This window comes from Pocillopora verrucosa, chromosome 8 (assembly GCF_036669915.1).
Source record: "Pocillopora verrucosa isolate sample1 chromosome 8, ASM3666991v2, whole genome shotgun sequence".
In the NCBI taxonomy this organism is placed as follows: domain Eukaryota; kingdom Metazoa; phylum Cnidaria; class Anthozoa; order Scleractinia; family Pocilloporidae; genus Pocillopora; species Pocillopora verrucosa.
Window position 1 is genome coordinate 20,552,787 of NC_089319.1, and position 16,894 is coordinate 20,569,680.

At 38.4% G+C, this 16,894-nt stretch overlaps 3 protein-coding genes across 3 annotated transcripts; 1 reads left to right on the forward strand and 2 right to left on the reverse strand.

Annotated features, from left to right (window-relative positions):
• Positions 1-292: 292 nt before the first annotated feature.
• LOC131774042 (uncharacterized) lies at positions 293-15,228 on the forward strand. The gene is made up of 13 exons (XM_059090055.2): positions 293-366; positions 643-705; positions 825-3,008; positions 3,679-3,873; positions 4,237-4,331; positions 5,125-5,184; positions 5,599-5,742; positions 6,614-6,736; positions 11,225-11,315; positions 11,644-11,682; positions 12,588-12,688; positions 13,667-13,785; positions 14,676-15,228. Exons 1-13 carry the CDS (start codon positions 331-333, stop codon positions 14,765-14,767), a joined length of 3,342 nt encoding a protein of 1,113 aa, XP_058946038.2. The 5' UTR covers positions 293-330; the 3' UTR covers positions 14,768-15,228.
• LOC131774043 (uncharacterized) lies at positions 7,035-8,873 on the reverse strand. The gene is made up of 3 exons (XM_059090056.2): positions 8,742-8,873; positions 7,990-8,161; positions 7,035-7,849 (listed from the first exon to the last, which is right to left on the reverse strand). The coding sequence occupies exons 1-3, from the start codon at positions 8,824-8,826 to the stop codon at positions 7,348-7,350; spliced, it is 759 nt and encodes a 252-aa protein (XP_058946039.2). The 5' UTR covers positions 8,827-8,873; the 3' UTR covers positions 7,035-7,347.
• Positions 15,194-16,658, reverse strand: LOC131774041 (glycogenin-1). The gene has a single exon (XM_059090054.2). It carries the CDS (start codon positions 16,509-16,511, stop codon positions 15,342-15,344), a length of 1,170 nt encoding a protein of 389 aa, XP_058946037.1. The 5' UTR covers positions 16,512-16,658; the 3' UTR covers positions 15,194-15,341.
• Positions 16,659-16,894: the final 236 nt, after the last annotated feature.

Here is a 16,894-nt window from a genome sequence, read left to right on the forward strand (position 1 = left end):
CCCATCTCTCGCACACCTTTGACTCATATCTCTCTTTCCACGTTATAAAACACTGCAAATCAATGATCGACAAATGTTTGTATTGCAGTGTGTCTTTCCAGCTTCCCACCCTAACATTAGTCCTCCCCTTTCATGGTTCATGTACCCTTTCCACTCCCTATTCTCTAGGACTCCTTCCCTTACTATGATGCTCTTGCTTTCTCATTTTCTTCGTTTCTAATCGCTTTTACGTGTTGCAGACCTAACATATGGGAGTCGGGGGTATCTGTTGCATCCGGGAAACCTCTTACACTTTTCGCGCGAATTTCGAGTCGACTGAACACAAACAATATGGCGGCCCACTGCAGCCAAGATGAACAAAAACAGGTGAGTTTTGTTTAGGTTACTTGCCCTTTGTTTTCATAAATAACAGGACGAATGAAAAGGAAAGGGATTTTTTTTATTTTTAATTCGTTCAAATGTACGTGATAACGAGAGTTTTGTACGTGTTTTCGTCTATTATGTGAGGAGAAGGAGAGCTCGAATTTAAATTCTCCATGATGAGCTGTGAGATTTGAAATGAAGGTGCGATCTCCGACCACATATTTGCTAACCACCCATATATATTAAATCGAGTCACTTGCATCTTTTTCATGTGTATAGATTATGAGGCAGCGGCTGTTAGAACTTGAAAGAAAACATGCAAAGGCCTTGAGAAAACTTAAGGTAAGTTACAGGAATTTTTTCCTAATGATTCTGCACCGGTGTTGAATTTATACAAAGCAATTCACTTTAAAAGGAGACGGTCTTTTCACTCTGACCAGTATTTATTACTTCTTTTATAGAGAGCTGAGATTACAAAGCAAAGGCGGCAAACCTTTGGTGGTTTCACAGTCCAAGAGGAGACCACATACGGTAATGCTCAAAACAGATCCAGTATTTCACTTTCTCGTGAATCATTTTCTCCCGGAGACGCAAATTCAAGTTCCCTTTCAGCTCACAAGAAAGGAGTCTGTAAAACTGTGACATTTAGGGATGTTGTAGAGACTCATCAGCAACCACTTTGTGAGAGGAAATCAGAAAATCAAAATGGGATAGATGTGGCTTCCAGTGGAACGTCTAAACAAAGACCTGCCCTTGTGGAATCGTGCAAACAAGATGAGAATGTCGGTAAAATAGCACAGATTTGTGTTGGGAGCAACAATATTCATGGTTTTGAAACAGACAATGTGTGGGTCACATCATGTAATGATGATATTGTATTATGTGACAATGCAGTGCTTCCTGAAAACAGTACAGTCATATCAGAGCACAAAGATTTTTCCAAGAGTGAGGTTGACCAAGGCCAAACTTTAAGAAATGCTGCTTGTTCTTGTGGAAATGAGGATGTACAAATTCCTTCATGGAACAATGAAAACAGTGAATCAGCAAATGAAATTTATTTTGATAATTGTGGAAAAGAAATGACTGCAACCTCTGAAGTAGTCGAACCTCTAAGTATAGGAACTGTATCAGTTTTTAATCCAGATGCCCTTAACAATGAAGGCATACAGGAATGTTTGGCAAAAGGTGAAGCTTCTGAAAAAGCAGCTGAGGCACCTGAAAAGAAAAATAGTATTAGCTGCCCCTCTGTTCATGAAAATGGAAGTTTATCTTTAGAAAGCAGGCATTGGATGCATCTATTTGAAGAAGAGTTTCCAAGTCTACAGTCCACACCCAGCTTTGGAAAGCAATCACTTGTTTCCAAGGATGGTTATTCTACACAATCAAAGAAAACAAAATCATACAGATCAAAACAATCTAGACCAAAAAAAGGAATCAATTCACAAAGCAAAAGTAAAACCATGAAATGTAGTGCAGAACAATCATCAGTAACTTTGAAAGACAATTCACATGAACAAAGTTTGTCCAAGGGTTTTGTGTTCCCAAGACTCTCCTCAGATGAGGCAAAACCTGGTGGTCCTCTGGGTATCATTGTAGACTTTTCTTTGCCTGATAAAGAGTTTGCAAAGTTGAAACTTGCAAAAATCAAAGCTGCTTTGCCAGCTGAGAGGATCAGTAGAGAACTAAATAACAAAAGTACAGTAAAGGTGAAAGAACATGACACTATGCCAAAGAGAGAGAAGGCTTTACAGGAGTTGAGTGGTGGTGAAATCAAAGAAGACTGTTCTCACAATTTTATTAATTCATCAATTTTATCTTCAATGCAGTTCGATAGCACAAGTAAACCTGATGAATTGGAAAGTGTCTCTATTACAGAAACCTCAGACAGAAAGAGTATCAATCAAGCGCCACAATTCATTTCCACATCTGGAAACTTAGAGAGTCAAAAAAATTCAGAGCATTGTGTAAATCAGTACTCATCAAGTCCAAAACACCAATATGATCTTCAGTTGAAACATGAGCAAATGAATAATAGTGAAGTAGACTTCTCTCCAAGGGAAACATTGCAAGAAAATCCTATAATAGGTGTAAAGCCTTGTTTACCTTACCAGGTAGATGAAAAGTCAGTCAGTGAAGTAAATATTGGTGAAGAAACAAGCAGTATTACACACTCAACTTGTGATATTCCTCTTAAGGATGGTGTTGATGATGAAATTGGTGTTATAAGTGACAGCGGTGATGAAAACAACAAAGAGATTATGGATACCTCAGACCTTGATGGTGGAGCATTGGATAAAAATTTTCCACATCAGTGTGGTCATGAGGGACCAAAATTATGTAAAGAAATTTCCAATGATAGGCAGCCTAAATTTGCTTCTGATTCTCCTGAAAAAGATGGTGTGAGGGAAACTAAAGCTAGAAAAATTTCATGTGAAGCTGATTCAGTCATTTGCAGAAGTCAACCAAGTTTACTTCATTTAGAAGAACAAATATTAAATCCATCATGTCCTGAACCTAGTGTTGGTGAACAAGCTACTCCTCATGGAAAAATGACTGAGCCTTTAGAGAGCTCACAGTCATCCTGTTTAAGATCACCAGAGGATCAATCAGAACTGACTCCCATGCTGATGATGGCCTGCTTACAGGTACATATTGCTTCTAATTCCTTAACTTCCATAGTCTGGTCAGTAATTCTCTTTAATAGCTTCTATACTCTTCCTAGTTAGTTAGTAAGGAGAACTTGACAACATCTTCTACTTGATAAATTTGTCCATTCTCATCACCTTTTGTAGGGTTACTGATGACTTATGGTGACTTTGAAACTTAGCAGGTTGAGAGACTATTCTAATGTAATGGTTGATCTTTGCTTTCCTTATGAAGCAAAGGAAAAGTCTGCACTCAAGCCTTGTGACCCATCCAGCAGGAGTTGTTTTTGAGTTTCTGTAGCATAAGCGACTAGGAGTATGACTACTCCCCCTAGATAGGATGCCAATCCATAGCAAGGTTATCCCCTAGCATTTTATTAGGCTTCCCTGTCTTTTTGCTAGTACCAATTTATACTCCTTGGTGGAGAGATAGGCACCTTGAAAGTAAAGTATTTTGCCGAGGAACAGAGTGCAATGACCTGGCAGGTGTCGCACCTGAACCTCTTCACCCTGAGTCCAGAGAACTGACTGTAAGGCCACTGCATCTACCACATCCTTATAAAATAGCTAGGATAGCCTTATTTTGTTATTATTAGAAGTGAAGTAAACTTTAAAAACAGTATTTTAATTATTATTAGCACTAAGTTATGTCATATCTGTTTTTGCATAGCATCATATGGAGGGTGAATGCAATGTTGTCAGGTCTGTTTCTCTGTCATCATATGAGCCAGCAAGTGGGAAAGATGTAACAGTACCAAAGATGAAGAGAGATGTTCTGGCAGTGTGTCTGGCGCATTTAATCGTCATCTGGACAGTTGTACCTGGATTGCAATGGAATGTACTTTACAAATGGAGTCTTCCTTCTGTAAGAGATCATCACTAAATTTTGTTATAATATTTTGTTTAGCCCATCAGGTGTGATGGCAGAGAGAGTCAGGAGGTTCAATATTTTTTGTGCACAAATGCACTTTCAGCTCATTAAAAGTACAAAAATGTGTGTGATAGACATATTTACCATGTGGTTTTATGGTGTGAATTTGCTATATCAGTTTCAATTTCCACATAGTGTTAAATTGTGTGTGAGTCTTGCCCCACTTTTGTTTCAAAAATAGTGGTTTTTGATGTGATGCTACAAATCTAATAGAAGAAAAAGAAATGTTAACTTTTGAATAAAGTTAAAATAATACACTTGTTGGACTTGTGATTGACACTTGAAATAATCTTGCAGAATGGAGGGGAGGAGTTTGTGAGTGTTCAAGTTGTGCCAAGGAATTCTCATGTTGTCCTTTTGGTTGGAGGGAATTTCTGTGGAGGCAATGGGAGGTAAGGAAAGGAGTCATTGGAAAGAAGCTTTTAATGAGCTAATGATGACAATTTAAAACTGGGCTGTGTGAAAGAGCATGTGCTTCAGCTTACGTTAGGAATATGGGGGCTCCATATTCCTGCATAAACCGTTTGGGATACCTATGGCAAAAGGTCATTATCCTTCAAGAATGGGCCCTGTTATAGCTACAACAGGGGATGAGACTCTTAAACTTTAGCTGTACCTACATGTGCCTATTTATGGGTCAAATTATGACATCACAATGTAGTCCACCATAGATCCTGATGCAGTGCACATGGAAATTAGGATGTTTTATTGTTTATAGAGAAAAGAAGCACTTGTCAGAGAATATTTTACTGTTTACTACTGTACTCTTTTTGGCACAGACATATTGACACATGGAACAGTTTACTGTCATCAGTAGTTGAACTTGACTCAATTAATGCTTTTAAGAAAGCTCTTAAATCAACATTTTTTAACTAGGCCTATAACTAAAAATTAAATTATTCTATGTATTAAACATTATTTAATTATAATTTTAAATAAAATTTTTATCTTAGATATGTCTTCTTTATTTAGATTTTATATTTATATAGATATATGCCTGTATGTAAAATGTTTCAGTATGTATATGTATATTGCATAGTATTAAATTTTTATATCTGGGGTATAGTTTGCAATGAGGATTAAGTTCCTCCCTTCCATAACCCTTTTTTAATAATAATATGTTGTACCGGTATGTTATTATTTAAATAAAGTTGTTATATATATTCTGACTTTGGTCCGTTGCAGAATTCTCGGTTACTCAGATGATGGAGACTATTCTTTGGATTTGAAACATGATGACACTTTGTAAGTAATTTTAATTTGTATGGGCTTGTAGGAGATATGTGTATGAAAGTAGAGGAAAACACTGCAAGCAAAGAAAGCAGGCAGATTTTCAAAAAGGGGAGTGTTTTGACCTCTCTCCAAAAACTGATGGGAATGTTGATCCTCAGAAATTTAGAACGTAGCCTCCCAAAGGTGTCACTCTGCATTTCATGGATCTAAGTTTATTTTCATCTGTTAAAAATTACAATTGTAAGCAACAAGTAATAATTCTGTGAGGTGAGGCGTAAATTTCCTTTTTAACAGCTCTCAATACCGAAATGCGTTTGAAATTTCACCCCAACTGCTAACAGTAATAACTACTGGATTAAATTTTGAGAGGAAGATATGCTTATTTTTAAAGTAAGAATTTAAAGCAGTAGCACTTTCTTACTTTAGGAGTAACAAGCACAAATTTTCAACCATGTGCTTACTGTCTGATTCATGGGAAAAGGAGAATACCAAGGACATTGAGTTTGTTATCGCAAACAGGGAATCTTCTGAAGTAGCCTTGACAAAGTGGACGCTGGATAGTTTCTGCTTGTGAGTATTTGAACTATAAGAATTTTCACGACTGTGATAAATCTATTGAAAGACTGAAAGAACTTAAAATGATAAAAATGTAGAGCTCGAGTGTACAGTAGCGTAACAAACTGTTGTGGTCTGCTTGTGGTCTCCCCCTCCCATAAGCCCTAAGTAGCCTTCATTTGACTTGCTGGTTACACAAAATTTATAACACTCTTTTTATTTCTTTCGGAACGCGCAGAAACTTGTTTCTAATTTTGAAAATTGGAAGAAGGTTTCTGCGCGATTCAAACAGTCCGTGACTCGGACGACGAGATCAGTCTGTTTAAAGGAACTTTTAGTGCCGACAGAGTGCACCCACAAGAGCACGCGCACCATGCGTTTATATGTCTATGACTGCACGACGGGGAGATGTTGATTTGGTAGACTTGGCCACTTTGCATCCCTTTGATGGACTCATCCTCCCCGTTTAAAACCCGTGGAACATTTAAGCTTAGTGATGGGGTGTTTGAGATGTATTTACAACATAAGCTAGAACTTTCCGTCGTGAGTGAGAGCCGTCTACATTACTGCGTCACAGTGACTAAGATTGACGCCAGTTTGAGCGTGGCAGGTTCCTCTGTATCGAACAGTTAAACTATTGTTAGGATGGCCAGCTAGTAGTGAATAGCTCGGTTTTTCGGTAGGAAGATGCGGTTTGATCGTCTTTGTGAAGATACACTGTTTTCTTCAATCATGGCTAGGTGTCAAGTTTTAAAATAGTTAACAATAAATTATTTGGTAGAGCTCTGAATTCAAGACAAAAAGTTCAAAATTATCGCGATCACTTTGCTCGAAATTCTTTGGCTTCAAGAGATTTTTTGACATTTTTCTTCCTTGTTCTATTTAGGGTAATTAAACAAAGGCAGTATTTTACTCCAATAATCACTGAAAGTGAATTTTCATCAATCCAAGCCGTTGAAGGTAGTCACTGCCTTCTCTTGGGCACAACGCAGGATCAACTCTTACTGTGGTGAGTTGTTGATATTGTCAGCATTATGATTATAACTACCGCCAATAAAATCATTGTTCTAATCACTGGTCGTTAATGATTTTCGTATAAAGCTTCGTGAGGCGCAGTGAGAGGAATGAGATATCTCTACATCACATCTCATTTCTCAACTGGATCGTGGAGAAAAACTATTTCTCCATGGCTGAATTTTTCAAGAACTATACCCCTTTGTCCCTATATACTTTCTACTTTAACAATGGTACGATTATCTTTATCTTCTTTCTTTAGGAAGGCCAATTATACGGCACAAACGCTAGGAAAAGTTGTAGTTATTTTAATGACATTACGACAATTTTAAAATCAACTTACATTTTAATGCGCCTTTGCCTATCTTTGTCTTCGTAATCGGTATTGCTTGAAACATTGAATTTGTATACCATCTTCAGTTATAGAGCGACTTAACAAAATAGAATGAATTACAAGGTTACTTTAAAAATATTTTCCGGAAATTACACAGTAGTCTTAGTTTTTGCCGTTAGTAAAGTCGTCGTACACTTTGACATGAAACTGTCCTCATCATTCGCGTTACATCTCATGTGGTTTTTTCGTGGTAAACCTGTGGCTCCAGCTAGTTAGTATTTCGTTGTACATCTTTGGCAGCCCGAGGTTCCATCACGATTCAAGGAACCAATTCTACTCAGTACATCCCGGCAAAAGTTTGCTCTCTTACTCGGGACGTCATACCGGTCCATTCCAATTCTGATGGCAACCTGATCCCTGGCGTCGTCGATGCCACCCTTTTGAACGGTGTTGGCGGCAAACAGCAGCACCCAGCGTCGAATGCTGGCAGCGCGGCCGACGTAGCCATAGTGGATGTTTCCAGGTACATCGTAATTTACGCATCGTCCACACAGGGTCACAGTTTTTGGGCAACGATAGGGACATGATCGTCGTCTGAACGTCTGGGTGCATTTGTAATCCCACGGCTTGCAGTTAGCGACAAGGTTGGCAAACTGAACGAGACACCTGGGCCAGAGAAAAGTGTTGTACCAGCTACGGCAACTTCTGATGGCTCTGTTGTTTCTGTTACGGTTCATTTGCCGTATAAGCCAAGATGTCACGTCCGGTCCACATCTGTCGCGAAAAAAAATTGATTTTCTTCAACATCTCTAGCTTTCGGCCTACAGTTTATTTTAGTTGGTAAATGAGGGGAAGGTCCCTCACCTTAACATTAGAAATGCCTTAACTTTTCTGCGCGTAGCTGTTCGTCCTACCTTCGACTTCTTCGACGCCTTGGATCTTCGCTGACAACATCCGGATCCGTGTAAGGATCTTCCAACTCAGCGTAACTTCCATCCTTCTCAGGGAGGTCCAGCTCTTGAATGCCTGGATCTTCCAACTCAACATAACTTCCATCCTCTCTCGGGAGGTCAAGCTCTTGAATGTCTGTAAATGTTAGAATTGTTAGCAGAACACGGCTTTCCCTTTTTGTTGGTAGCTTCTGAGCCCTGGAGCGATCAGAGCGACTAGGGCTTAAGATCGTACTGCCTTATTTCAAATTTGCTTCAAATGCTGTTTGCTGTGGTTTCTATCCAGTGCCACTGCGTTTTTGAAAATACTACATTTCCCGATCTGAAAAAGAAAAATCCTAGCTAAAATGTTTCCCTTTCAGGCCACCCACCCAACTATAGGTTCACAATTCTGATTCAAAACCAACTTCCAGAAGAAAAGGAAAGGCAGTCTGCTCTGGGGCTTTTTTTTATCCGACCAAATATCTCGCTTGTCTCTTTTCCAGTTTACTGGGCAAGAATCGGTGCATTTTCAGAAGGGTTATAGTTAAACATTCTTCAAACTATTGTCCGGAACTATTGTGATCTTCTACGTCTTTCATTACTAGTTGTTCTTTTCTCTAAATTTGTTTTTTTGTATTATTCATGTAAAGAAATATTTTCCATCAAAAGGGGATCTCCATTGCATGGTTTGTACCATCACCGACTTTATAGAGTGCGTCCGAAATAGGAATTACCTTCTTCCGTAAAACCGAGGCCATTTGTCACCAGAATGACAAACATCAGAGGCAGCATAGATACCAAACGACTTTTCGACATCATTTTTGTGTTACTCTGTTTGTTAAGAAGAGCAAACACTTTAAGGAATGAACTGGAAATTTTTTTATATATGGTTTAAGTAAGTGCGTCCTTCGTCATCGTTGTCGCCTGTGTCAGTAATACTAATCAGTATTGCCTGAGCTGAAACGATCTGAAATCGCAATACTGTGACGGGCTTACTTTATCTATTCTAAGCCTTTCTTCTGAAGTGTAGTATTAATATTTATCTTTAAAGTGGTCTGTGGTGCTGCTTAACTAATTGCTTTTTAAGCACAAAATATATCCATGTATCAAGTAAGAGAGGTTGCTATCACGCCCTGCTACTAGCACTGGATTGGAAAATAAAAAAAAAACTGTTGAATGCAACTACAACACAGATGATAAAAGTACATGTGGAACGCTGCTATTTTTTTTTCTTGTGGGGAGGGGGAGGGAGCGCATCGGAGAAACATGCAGAAAAGGTGTAAAGGTAGCCTTGTTTCATCTGATAACTTGAGAAAGTTATTTTTAATCAAGGATGAGTCAAAAATATATTTAAAACGTGTCAGTTCAATATTTATCGTTTAAAGCTGCCTACAGTTACTTCAAGTTGTTTTGTGGTATAGCAGTGCACAACATTTCATGGCTCATTAGCCATTTTAAGTACCATGTATCAGAGGACAAAAAGACTTCGTCTTTCTTTCAATAACTTGTATCGAATGACATTCAAGACGCTCAATTCATTCGCGAAAAATGGAAGTAGTCGATAGAGTTGCACTAGCCCCTGATCACCTTGTTGGTCATGTTATATTCTCTTTTCGTTGAGATGCACGTGTTAATACTCGTTACAAAAGTAAAGTGTCACGTTTATGTTGAATCGTTAATGGCCACCAATCATTTCACCTTTTGTCTTTTCATCGTTAGAGTTAATAGGAAATGTCGTCTTACAATCTCTCTTCTCACTCGATAATCATGGCGCATCTTTGTTTGTTATGTGACTTGTTAGAGAATTGTATGGGAAGTAGTTATTTTTCGTGCATAGCCTCAGAAAACGGAGAAAACGTCACTAAACATTTAAACTAACACTCCGGTTTATACTGCAGCTCTGCTTTTTGATTCTATCGAGTACTTTCTAAGACCATCATAACTCTTGTTAAGGAGCCGTTTAGGAGTGGATGTTAAGCTAGAGCGATGCTATTGAAATCCTCCACATCAATTTGATCTTGGGAATAGATAGATAATAGATAAATAGTTTTTAGAAAGTAGTACAATGATCTGCTCTATCAATTGTGTACAAAGTAGCACTTTGAACCCAATTAACAGATCAGATTGTTATATTGTTTATTGAAAATATTACCTCGAAAAACACTCCGGTTGAAACGATCTGTAACGATGATGCATGATCTATATCCGTCCATGAGAAGACTTACAAACTGAGTTGTCACATAGGCAAAAAAAAATGATCGCTAAGTTAGATGTAACTTATATTTTTTGTGATTAATCTAGAGCAGTTGTAGTCTGCTGGCATGTACATAACAAATCAATATTCAGAGAGTTGCCCTGAGGTTGACATAACATCGTAACACCTCACCTTGTACCCATTTCTGAATGATATCTGCTTTGAGATGCTTCTTTGCCAAGCAAACTAGAAAAACTGTGTCGCTCATTACTGCCAAACAAATGTTTTAAAAGATTACCGAAGAGGCATAAACTTCAAGGATAAAATATTTTTTCAACTTTAAAAATTTTACTTGCCTCTTTAAAAGTGGGAAAATTTTTTCTTAGTAATGGCACCAATGGGACTTGTTGTTGTAGAATCTTGGACATTAAAACGATATAATTTATTCGAAAGGTTTATATTGAGTCAAGAACAACCATTCATATTGAGTTTACCCTTTGCCTTTTAAGAGAGACTCGCAAATAATTTCTACAGTATCACCCCTGAATCTCACATTAAGGTAACGACAATAAAGGAAAGGGTCACAAACTAAAGAAGCTCTTGTTTGTCATAAAACGTCTCCTTGTCAGCACCTTACGAAATGTATAGAGAACAGTATGGAGAATATACATACTGATGCGAGGGTGTACTGCGCATGCGTTAAGAGAATACTCCGCACGATGATTGAATGGGTTCAAAGCATTGCTATGTTGCACTGTTCAAAACTATCCCTGATATGTATTACAAATATGTTTCTAGGATCATTTTTCATCGACAAGGAGTTTTTAAGATTATCGACTTTTAAGCAACAAGAGTATTAGGTTCATGCTTTTTTGGTTGGCTCACTTGTACTGATCAGTCCAACATAATAAGTCATAACACAACAATATTCCCTAAACATACACATGTTCACGTTTTTCTGATTTTGACTGTAAACCTATTCGTAAAAAATGTCATAACGGTGGTTTTCGTCCTTGATTTCAGGAATCACAAGACATGCCAGGAGTTACGAACCATAAGTCTCCGTACCCAAGGTCTTGGTCAGTTGTTTTGCCTTAAAGCGTCTACTGAAAGGGTACGACCTTTATTTTGTTTCATTTTTCATAATAGTTTGGCTTCAGTCAGAGTGGACCCTAAATCAAATCCTCCCCAGAGTGACCGATATGTAACTTCTCCGTACTATATTTATCCATTATCCAGCAAGTAAGTGGTGAGAAGACACGATTTTTCATTGTGGTGAATTATTCTCACTCATTTAGACCAAGATGTATGGAACTTAAAGGGAGAATTTCAAGTTGAATTTTGGGAGTCAGAGGGTTACAGGTGATTTGTCGCAGCTCGATTCAGGATCATTACATAGTTTTAACAACTGTGACTCTAAAGGCTTGTCTTTTCGGTTTTAGGGGCTTCTTTTTCTTATGATGGCTGGTCGATCAGGAAAGGTATTGTTATAAAATTGTTTTTAATCTTTTTAGCACTCCTCTAGCCTTTGACGAAGTTGTTGTAACTTCAACTCCTGGTAAAAAGGATAGAGAATACGGACATTTTGAAACTCGAACGGCGACTGATAAGCAGATACTGTCTCATCTTTTCTCACTTTGACCTCCACTGACCGATCAGTTTTAAAACCCTTGATTTGCCAGTTTTTTGCAACTGGTGGACCAAAGGATGAATCATGTCGTCTTGATAAACTAACCCTGGGCTTCGGAGGTTGGGGAAGAAAAAAACTCAAACTTGAATAAATGAGAAAGATGCTCTATTAAAAAAAAAGACGGAGCTAACTTAAACGTCAATCTTGTAAAACGACGGCTTTACTGAGCAACACTTCCAGACATAACTAGTTGGGACACTTCTCCAGAAAACTGTCTACGTTGTTCTTTGGCTCCTCTCCCCCTTCCAATGTTTCTCTGCCATCTTGCGGACCAAAATTGAGAGAAGCAGGGGAGACGGGAGGTGTCCCAACAAATGTGTCTGGGAGTGTAAGGTTGAAATATATGCATGCAGATGGGATTCAAATTAGAAGGTACGGTATTCACATACATTCATCAACAACAACAACTTTATTTGAACCCAAAAGTTAATAATAGTCATAAATTGTTAGAAAGATAGGGCAGCCACACTAAGGTGATTAATTGACGGATATTGGTGTCAGGTACTACTCATATTTGCACACACAGATTCTTATCAGGCAATGAGGCAGACTTCTCAGTTGACTTTGTTATTTATTTAATGAACACTTGATGAAAGCACTGACTGATATGTCACTGACATATGCCAAACTTGGGAGACCTACTGTTGCCTACTGTCGCTTCCATACAGACCAGTGATGATCTTTTGCAATTTTCAGGAAATTCAATGTGGAGAAAGAAATTATTCTTGTTTGTTACTTGCTTTGAATCCAAAAACATCCCAAATGGTATGCCTGGAACGCTTTTTTCCAATAGATGGGTAAGTATCGTAGAGATGATCTTTAAACGAATGTGGAGTCTATGATTGATTTCTATGAAAACGAAACTAAGTAAACTTAATAAAAGTAATCACAACAGCCAGTCTGAACAAACAAGAATACCCCTTGGACTAGTTAGAAATCAAACTAAATACATGCAAACTGCTTAAAGCGCAGAATAAACGCAAGTACTAAGTTGAGTTTCGCATGAATATTGATTGAGGGGGTGGTACGAGTTTTCTTAGCCTATGAAGGAATGAAAAGAACCAAGCGTACTTCAACCCTGGAGTAATTTCGACACTCAATTTAAATTTGCTCTTAATTCGATTTTGCGACCCTTGACTTGACTCTGAAATAAAGTTGGTTCCATCCTAATGTTGTGTTCTTTCCGCGCTATGTGCTTAACTCTTGATTGCCTTTTTTTTTTTTTGATGTGTTTGTCTTTTGGCTTCACGACTTGCAATCGAAAAGGCCAGTACAGTCGAGCCTGTATTAAGCGGCACCGTATTAAGTGGTCGGTTGTCAAAGTCCCGAATTTGTTTCCCCTTAATCATTGTGATTTCCACCACTATTTAGCTGTCACCTCTATTAAGTGGTCGTGATCACCCTTAACTAAGTCCCAACGGCCAGTTTTCATATCGTTTTTCACTTGTATTGAACGGTCTCTTGAAGCGGAACCACTTAAACAAAGCTAAGAAAAATATTTCAAGTAACTTTTAATCCATGTTTCTCTCCCGAAATCAATGTGAGTTGTATTTTGGAGTGAGTTTTTGTACATTGAGTGATCAATTATGGTATAAAATGCCGTTTTTACTATTATTTTTTTTATAATAGCCCTATTCTGTGGAACCTTTATAAAGCGGTTAACCTGCCATTCTTCTTAGGTGACCGCCTAATGCAGGTTCAATAGTAATCAGGTAATGTATGCATAATATTTTTTTAAGATCTAACTCGCCTATGTCAATTTTGATCTCATCAAGGTTCCACACGATAGGCACTAACGGTCAGTATATCGCAGCAGGAGGTCAGGCCACAGGTGAGGTGAACCTGTGGAACATCACCAAAAGTCGAAGGCTTGCTTCGATGAAAGTGTTTCAAGGTATGAAAACCGTACGAAATTCAGTGTGACAGCGTTCTTGTAAGTCTGAGAGGGGAAATACTACGGGTAGCGGTGTCACAAAGGGTCCAAATCCGTCAACGGATCTGGACCCCCCCCCTCCCTCACGGATTTGGACCCCCCCCCCGAAAAAACGTACGCTTTTAACTTTTCTACCCATCATGAATTTTTCATATGAAGTACTGCAATGTCTCTTTAAATTAAGAGTTGCAGCAGCACAGTTTTCAAACAATTAAACTTTTACTTCAGTTTAACTTATCGTCATGATCATCATCAATAGAGAGCTTTAGCAAACCACGACGACGACAGGAACGAGGACGTGGCCAAACAAAAGATCTAATGGGCGGAGCAATAACTCAGTGCGAGCGATTAAATTTTTTTTAAATTTCTTAGACGCTCTCTGCTAAAACAACGACGTGAAATCTCCCAAGCAGCACCAAAAACTTTGCTACATTATACAACATTTGTTGATCACACAAAGAATAGTTCAATAGGAAAATTGTGCTGGGGGGGGGGGGGGGCGGCATTTGAACTCAATTTTTGGCTTGAGGGGTGGGCAGGAATTTGAAGAAACCAACCCTCAAAAGTTTAAATGTCTGGGGGTGGATGTTGAAGCTTTGAAATGATCAACCCGTTATGCTGAACTTGAGGTTAGGCGCTGTAAGTGATGTAACATACATCCAGCCATTTGTGAAATTATGAAAATAAAAATTTACATTTTAACATCTTCCTCTACGTTTGCCATCCTGACCCCTTAATGCCCCAAATAACAACCACAAAATCATCACCATGGTTGTCATCGGCTCCATCATTAGGGTCCATCATGAACATTTTTACAACAATGCTATATTTATCCTGCTTATATTTTCTAGATAAAGTGAGCAGTGTTGGATTTCATCGGGACTGGCCTGTTGTAGCCTTTGGTAGTGCCAGTGGCTGTGTTCATTTGTTCTCTATTGGTTGAAGACAAGCTGGCTACTCTCCTGAAAACTCGAAAAACTGAACCGAATTGCAAATATGTTTGGAAGTTATTTTGGGTATCAAAATATTGGTTCTGACACCACTTTACTTCTACTGAATTGACATACATTTGATAAAATGTAAAACTGCCAAGTTTATTAGAAATGTGAAGGAGATAGGCCATACATTAGTTTTGCAAATATATCCAATATAAATTTATATCATCAATTTAAATAAGAAAAATACTCGAGCTTTTTGGTGTTGGGATAATAAAAGGAAAAAATAATATTAATGTTTTCTGTAAACAGAAAATGGTGACCACCACTTATCAGTATTTAAAGCTGTAATCGAGTAGTTCATTCTTGGTTTAATATTGTTTTAAACTCTGAGAAATCAGTGCCATGTAACTCCTTGTAATTCAGATCAAAACAGTAAACAGCGGACAGTTGATGAAAATAGAAAAAACTTCTGATCGAAAAGGTGTTATCGCGACTATAACTCCACTTTTCCTTTACTAATTTACAAGCAAATCCAAGTTCCATCGAACGGTAACCCACTGGTATGTCTTCGCTCTCATATCACAAGTCACTTTGTTTACAATCCACATAGGGTACAACACCAAACTCTTGCCTTGGTCGAAACAGCTTTGTAGATTTCCACCAGTCCTCTAAATTATACCTTTGCAATAGCTGATAAAAATTCTTCCAGAAAATTATTTCTACATCTGTTATATCAACAATTGGTCTGTCATACTCTGCAGCTTCTTTCCTGCTTGGTCTGCAATCTGCGGACCACGGCTTGGGGGGATGATAGCCGCCTTTGCCTCCAGCAAAGTGATAAGAGTTAAAAGGTCTGTAGGTGATGAGTCTGATGTTAAACGCGTAAGGAAGTGCTCTCCATTTACCAGCATCTGCATAATAATGCCAGAGCAAAACTTGATCGTCGGGACAAGTATCTCTTTCGGTGGTTTCTCGCCATAAGTCCATGATTTCCTGATAGTATTTCGTGTCGGGTTTAAAAACAAGGAGACCAGCATTAAAGCAAGGATCTACTACACCAGGTCGTGCGCATGGTACGGCGGCAAAGTCATCTGGAATATCGAACAGTTGATCGATATTCGTCATCAACATGTAATCGGCGTCGACATAAATGATTTTAGAAAATTCAGTAAATTTCCACGCGTGAAATCGAGTGTGTGTTCCTATTATTCTGTAGCCTCGTGGTCTTCCGAACAATCCTTCGTTTCTTTCAAAGCTCAATTTTGCATCCAGCCAGTCACAGTCCATTGCTTCGACTACTCGAGTTTCCCAACCAACTCGCTGAAGTGCCCTTTGGGCTTCTTTTGTCACTGTATCTGCAATCAGAGCAATCATGTTCTTGTGGCAAGAGAACGTTCGAATGGAGTGAGCCAGAACCAACGCAGGAACGACGAAATTATCGTTTACCACAATTGTTAGCCATGTGACATCGCTTCTTGATTGTACATTTTCTTTGCACCATTCTTGCCCAAAACGGCTTTCAATCTGGTACGTTCTCCATTCCTTACGAGCAAGCTGTAATTCATTGTCCATAATTCTTTGCTCATAGCTCATAGCTTCTGAAATAATAATCTTAGTGTATCTGAAGAAATACGAAAGCAGTATTGGTCTCCACAGAAAGATGAAAATCACCACCGCGATCGAAATCAAGACTGTCAATCCGTAAAGACGCCGATGTGATCCGCCATGTGTTTTTTTTGTGTCCTTCATAGTCAAGCTACTAATAATACTACAGGTTGTTTGTGGTTAGAAGACCTGTGGTTGCGAATCGCCGGGCTGGACGAAAATTCCAATTATAATGCATATACTACATGTTAGTCGCCTTGCTGATAGACTATCAGTCGATTTTATTCCTTGTGTGACAGGTTATATGAAAACAGGATCTGTGGGCCACGTAATCTCTCAGATGTGCAACCATTCGTTTGGGTAATTCGATATGTTTTGAACTTATTGATGGTACGGCAGGAGAAATTCGTGAATTACTTAGATATTAACTTTTTTTTAGCTTCTTGGAAAATAGAAACACCTTTAGAAGAGCAAATATGCGTTCTTCAAAATTAAGAGACTTAAAACAAAAAATTTCGTTTCTTATC